Genomic DNA, 6,509 nt, shown 5'->3' with positions numbered 1-6,509 from the left:
AAGGAGAAATTTACATGTAAATAAGGAAAATATCTAATAAAAAACAAAACAAAAACAAAAAAAAAGAAAGAAAAAAATGGATTGTAGCGAGTATTTTGGTTCATACCATCCTGATTTTATTTACTGCCTCACCATATCAATTTTCACATAAGAACTGTCAGTTCCAGAGGAGCCAGCTTAGCATGGATACACAGCACTCAGTCATGACTATAGTGTGTTAATGTCTACCTCCATTCTAAATGTCTTGGCATGTCCATCTTTTCTCAAAATTACAGAAAAATGTTCAAGTCCCATCAGTACTAACCTTGTTCATGTCTCAGGGTCTTTGTTCCTTCTTCCTGGCACAAGAATATTTCCCTAAGCTAATAATTTGTGACCTTACTTCTTTCTGGAATCTTTTCAAATTCTATATTAGAGAAAACTTCTTTCGCAAGTATGTCCAGATAACTACAGCACTGTTCATCATACATACGCCCTGCTTTTCTTTACTTCAGAACACTTTCTACTACTGATCCTTCATAACTATATATTCAGTTATTCAAATATTACTCATCTATCTCTTACTATAAGAATGTAAACAATCTATTAATGGCATGCCTTAGCAAGTAAAAGTGTTTTCAATACAAGCTTGATGTCTTGAGTTCAATACCTTGAACCAAAATTGGAAAGAGAGAACCTACTCTTGAAAGTTGTTCGGTCACATTCATGAGCACATACACATATCTGTACAAACACACACACACACACACACACAGAGAGAGAGAGAGAGAGAGGGGGTGTTTAAAGTATTTCTTAAAGAATATGAGCAATCCAGAACTGACATCAATGTATTGCCCTCACCTCAATGACATTTTTGAATGAATGGATGAAATGAAAATGAAGAGTGAATCCCTATAAGCTTCAAGTCTTTAGACTCTGGTGACAAAGTGCTATTTGCTCTCAATTCCTGCATCCTGGTGGTCAAATGCCTCCTCCACATTGCTTGGGAAGGTTCATTTTTCTAATTCCAACTTCTAGAATCTCTCACTTAAGTATGAATTTAGGCCTAGTGAGAGTTGGTATTTTAAAACAAGCCTCCCACTTAATTATGAGGTTTGAAGAACATTTTAGATCACAATAGGCCCAAAAGAACAAAAGGAGGAGGCGATGTGGCTAGAAATAGATTGTAATACTCTTCATTAATACACCAAATTGGAAACTGATCATGTGCATTAGTGCAGTAATGGCTGGAAGAAATTATGTAGAGCAATCAGAGTCAGCACTCGTTTTACTTAGTGTGTTCCAAACTTACAAGTTGGTCAGGAAACCTTGTCACTCATCTATGACAGGGTTTCCAGTGAAACATTCCTCTTGGGCTTACATAGGTACATGCATCAAGCCTTGAGAAGCAGAGCTATAGTCCATATCACTTTTGGGTGAGCTGTGCTTAGAAACTGGTTTCCAAAGAGCAGATTGAAGTGGGTAGAAATGGTGTCTGTACAATAGAGTGGCAAGAGCTGGTTGACATCCCTCTGATGAGCATGGTCACTGGGAAAGATATGAGAGTGATTATTGCCTGTACTCTTGACAAGATACAGCAAGAATAGCACTTTACCTGTGTAGTCTTGCAAACTCTAGTCTAGCCATGAGAAAAATAAGGAGAAAACCCAAATTAAGGGCATTTGGCACATTAGAATCTATCCACAAAGGTAATGAGGCCATTGAGGACCTCCTCGTATTCCAAAGGAGCCTAAGGGGACATGATAGATAACTAAGTAGAATGCATTTTCTAGATGGGATCCTGAATCAGAAAAGGGAATAAGAGAAAACTGAAAAATCCAAATTTAAGCATTTACTCATATCTATACATACTCAAGGGTTTTTAAAACTGCCTTTAAAGTATTTGTTCTCTGACAATTTCATACATGCATATCATACATTCTGATCACACTCACTCCTTTATTCTCACTTATTCTCTCTCTACCTCACAGAAGTTCACTTTAGACTCTGGGATTATAATTCAACACTATTGTTCACTTTTTTTTTTTTAAGTTTTGCTTGCTCAATACTTCCCATGTCACTCCCAGTAACTCTTGCATGTTGAAGATTGGTTAATATGGCCCTTGTATATATCTTTATACTTTAGATTTACTTTGCAGTGTAAGTGTGTTTTCCATCATGCTGGCTGCTCTCTAATTCTCCATGTAGTTGAGGATGAACATGTAGCCCTACCACTCTTAATTCTTTCTCTCAAGTGATAGAACTATAGACATTTAGTACCACACCTGGCTTTTGTTTTTCTTAGACAAACCTACTTAATAGTGGTTCAAATCAAACAATATGTATAATGCCAACAATGCATACAGTGCACTTGAAATCCTGACAGTATAGCAACGAGGAATGAGCATATGAAGACATAGTCAAACAAGAATGACCACCTTGTAACTGGCAGCGAGAGTAAGTCACCATCATTTGTAAATTGTCTCCTGATTTGAAAGAATGAATATGTCCCATTGAATGGAATATGGAAATAAGGTCTGTTTGCAGAGTTGACATTCTCTTGTCCAGCTCAACCATAAACCTTTAGTCACTTTAGGTTTCTGTTCTTCCCATGCTATTATCCTATTTCCCTGATCAGTAAATCTTATTTCTTCAAAATATATTCGAATGCATCATTTCTTACTATTTCCATTGTCCTTTACAAAACAGTTAAAGAGCAAATAACTCAGACTCACCTTGTGTTTTTCCTACCCTAGGTTTAGTCTTTACTCTGAAGTTTCCAAAGTTCTTTTATTGTTGAACATTATGAGAACTGGGTGCCAGGTGTACTCATTAGTATTGGGATGTCATTCCTTCTAGTCTGTCTGTAGAGAGAAATGAGGAATGTTCTTGCATATGTAATAACATTGGCACAACCCTGTGGAAATTATGTGTCTATACACAGATAAAGTAACCCAAATGTGTTAGCATTGGTATATCTAACTAACCCAATGCCACGTGACTCATTCCCGGTTTCCCTGTCACCTTAATTATCCACAGGCTTCTGCTCTGGCAGCTATGGACTTGATTTTCACTAATTTCCACTGAATTGATTTTTGTCCTAATATATATGTGCAGAGGTTGTAGAATTCAATTCAATACTTTCTCCTGATTCTATTGTTGATAACTAGCATTAATCTGTGGTGATCAGAACAGAATACTGGGTGCTATTTCAATTTTAAAAATATCTTTTAAGTTTTTAGAAATATCACTTTAAATTTTTAATATCTTTTTAAAAGCACCAATTCTTAAAAATATCTTTTGAGACTTGCTTTGTGTACTAATATGTTGTCACTTTTGGAGAAAGTCCCATGAATTGCTGAGAAGGTATTCTCTTTAGGGTTTTGGTGGATTGTTCTGTAAATGTTAGTTCAGTAGGAGCTCTGCCTTAGGTAGAGAATTCTAGAGAAGATTCCTCTGTGTCATCTCATGAATGAGAAGGGTGAGCATAACCAAGGAGAGATTTATATGTCAGAGAGAGAGAGAGAGAGAGAGAGAGAGAGAGAGACAGACAGACAGACAGACAGACAGACAGACAGACAGAGACACAGAGACAGAAAACGTATTAGGATTCATGAACGAGGCAACAGGAGATTTGAGCAGCGCTGAGTTTAATAACAGCACAAGTCAAGTGGACCTAATATCCACAAAACATTTCATCCAAAACCTAAAGAACATATCTTCTCAACAGCTCATTGGGCTTTCTCTAAAACTGACAGTGATGGCCCTGTATCTTTTCTCTTGTTTGTTATGACCATTTAGGTACTCAACATTTCTGATAAATATGTAGCCATTGCCAGTAGAGAACTTGGAGTCATTCTGATACATGGATAGCCATTGCTCAACATGTTAGCTTGCACTGTCTAACGACAAATGATGTTCTACATTGCCTTAAATACTTATCTTCACAGGCATTTTTTATTGCCTGAGATGTGGCATGCATTCACATTTTTTTACTCATTTTGAAGATCATTTGTCTTATGGTTGTTGCTTTTTTTATTTTTAAATTATTACGAAATAACAGGTTTCATTGTGACATTTGCATTCGTATACGCCATTATACTTTGTTATTTTTCAGCAGCCTTATTGCTGAGGTTTTGTTGTTCATAATCTACATAGGATTTCTTTAGTAGATTTGTGATTTGCAGATATTTTCTTATGACTTTGCATTGTCTTTTTATCCTACTAACAGTATCCTCCCCGGAGAAAACTTTTTCGTTTAATCTTCAGAAAGTTCAATTATTAATTGTTTTCTTTAGGAGACTCTACAGTTCATACTGTACTTAACAATTCATGGGCAAACACAAGGTCATACAGTTTTCATCTATGATGTCTTCTAGAAGTTTTATATTTTATGGTTTATAATGTAGCCACTGAATCATTTTAATTTTAATGTTATGAAAGATAATATGTATGCGAGAATTCATTCTTCTGCTTTCAAATAGTCAACTGTTTCAAGACCATTTTTTTTTGCTGGGTGGTGGTGGCACACACCTTTAATCCCAGCATTTGGGAGGCAGAGGCAGGCAGATTTCTGAGTTTGAGGGCAGCCTGGTCTACAGAGCGTGCTTCAGGACATCCAGGGCTATACAGAGAAACCTTGTCTTGAAACAAACAAACAAACAAACAAAAACCCAAAAAACAAACAAACAAACAAAATCAAGACCATTTATTGAAAGGACTATTTTTCCATCGAGTGGCTTTTATATTCCTGTTAAAAATCAATTTATAGAGCTGGAGAGAAGGCTCAGCAGTTAAGAATGAATGCTTTTACAGAGGTCCTAAGTTCAGATCCCAGAACCCACCTCAGGTGACTCATAACTGGATTTAAGATCAGCTACAAAGTGATCTAATACATCTGTCTCCACCTCTGTGAGCACTACACTCACATGAATATACTGTCTTTCCTATACATAATTTAAAGTAAAAATAAATCTTTTTTTTTTAAAAAAACAAATCTGTTTGGTTGTATACGTGTATTTCTGGTTCAAGGTTCTCCAGTCTTTTTTGTTCCCCTATCTGCCTAGCCTTTTGCTGATACACACTATTTTTATTTTGGAGCTATATAGTAAAGCTTGACATCCAGAGTCTGTTCTTAGTCTAACAGAACACTGTATGTGCTGGAAATGCAGGGTTAATATGCTCAAATGATACCATCTTATTGTTTCAGATGGTTTGTGGGAGGAGAATTAACCAGCATCTTTACATGTGCATTGCTGATCACAATAGCTTGTGAGTAGCTTTTCCTAGATCGCTGCTTTAATTCTTGGAATTTACTCAAATTATAGTATTTAAAATAAAATACATGTATATATTTCTCTTTTTTATGCAAGGTGTTGTGAAATTGCTTTTCCTCAACCTTGTCAGCTATTTCAAAGCTACCTCCTGTGCTGGGTAAGTACTACCTCTGTGTTATCACTGTCTGATCAAAGAAGACAGAATCTAGCATTTTGTAGGTTTCTGCTAAGTAAGTGCGACATGCAGGAACAGATCCCCTCAGCATAGGAAGAATGTTTTCCTTGAATGCTAAAACCTAGTAGTGGTCACTGAATTAGTCTTTATTCTCAAAATATATAGAATTATATTTTAGGGCCCCAAGACAGTGGAAACAATAAGAAAATTAGTGTCCTTCTCAATTATTTTTAGAAGTGTCATTATAGATTCATAGTATTGCACTTTCAAAATACATTATATTATGATATCTTTGTAGTACAGCTTCCCAAATGCCTGGCAAATGATCTGTTGCAAACCACAATTTCTCTCCCCTCCCTAATGAGGATTTCAGAGGGCTCTCGGGTCTGAGAGACACTCACAGAATTGAAAGCAGGCTTCTCAGTGTCATCTCATTGCAAGACAGTCTGTGTTGATGACCTTGAATTCACTGTGGTTGTTGAAACCTGCTCCAGTGCGCTTGGAGATAGAGCATACTCTGCAAGTCAAATTAGTTTGCTGGCCTTTGCACTTGACATTCTGCATCCTTGTTATGATAGTTTGGGCCTGATTCTGAAATCACAATAGAATGAGTGAAGATTTATTTTGTTTACAACTCTAGGAAATATGAATTTACTGACATTTTGAGTGAGATTTTTCCCATGATTTCCAGCCATTCAGGTTTCTGGGAACAGCCATTGATACAAGTGAGATTTGTAGAATTTAATAGATAATTAGGCATTGGAAATCACCACCCAGATCCTTGTTCTTAAGCCATTGTTAGCTACATTTGTTTACAACTCTGCTAAAATAAGTTTCCTAGCCATATTCCAAATCATTTTATATCTAAGTGGAGGCTCACAGGCTTGCCTTTTTCAGCCCTACTTATAGCTTTTCAGAAATGATTAGGAGCCGTGCCGTGGTGGCGCACGCTTTTAATCCCAGCACTTGGGAGGCAGAGGCTGGTGGATTTCTGAGTTCGAGGCCAGCCTGGTCTACAAAATGAGTTCTAGGACAGCCAAGGCTACACAGAGAAACCCTGTCTCAAAAAAAAGAAAAAA

General features: G+C 36.7%; 1 protein-coding gene across 5 annotated transcripts in view; it reads left to right on the top strand.

The window, feature by feature from the left end:
- Positions 1 to 6,509, top strand: part of Tmem71 (transmembrane protein 71) — a 69,880-nt gene that overhangs the window by 41,300 nt on the left and 22,071 nt on the right. For 3 of the 5 annotated variants that reach the window (XM_031359290.1, XM_031359288.1, XM_031359289.1), the window contains 2 exons: positions 5,189 to 5,250; positions 5,352 to 5,412. In XM_031359290.1, coding sequence (XP_031215150.1) covers positions 5,189 to 5,250; positions 5,352 to 5,412 — 123 coding nt within the window. The remainder of the gene's footprint in view (positions 1 to 5,188; positions 5,251 to 5,351; positions 5,413 to 6,509) is intronic. The other 2 variants (XM_031359291.1, XM_031359292.1) reach the window with 1 other exon arrangement.

The sequence above is a fragment of the Mastomys coucha genome, unplaced genomic scaffold (genome assembly GCF_008632895.1).
Source record: "Mastomys coucha isolate ucsf_1 unplaced genomic scaffold, UCSF_Mcou_1 pScaffold7, whole genome shotgun sequence".
NCBI classification, from domain to species: domain Eukaryota; kingdom Metazoa; phylum Chordata; class Mammalia; order Rodentia; family Muridae; genus Mastomys; species Mastomys coucha.
This window is presented reverse-complemented; position numbering and strand designations above follow the sequence as displayed.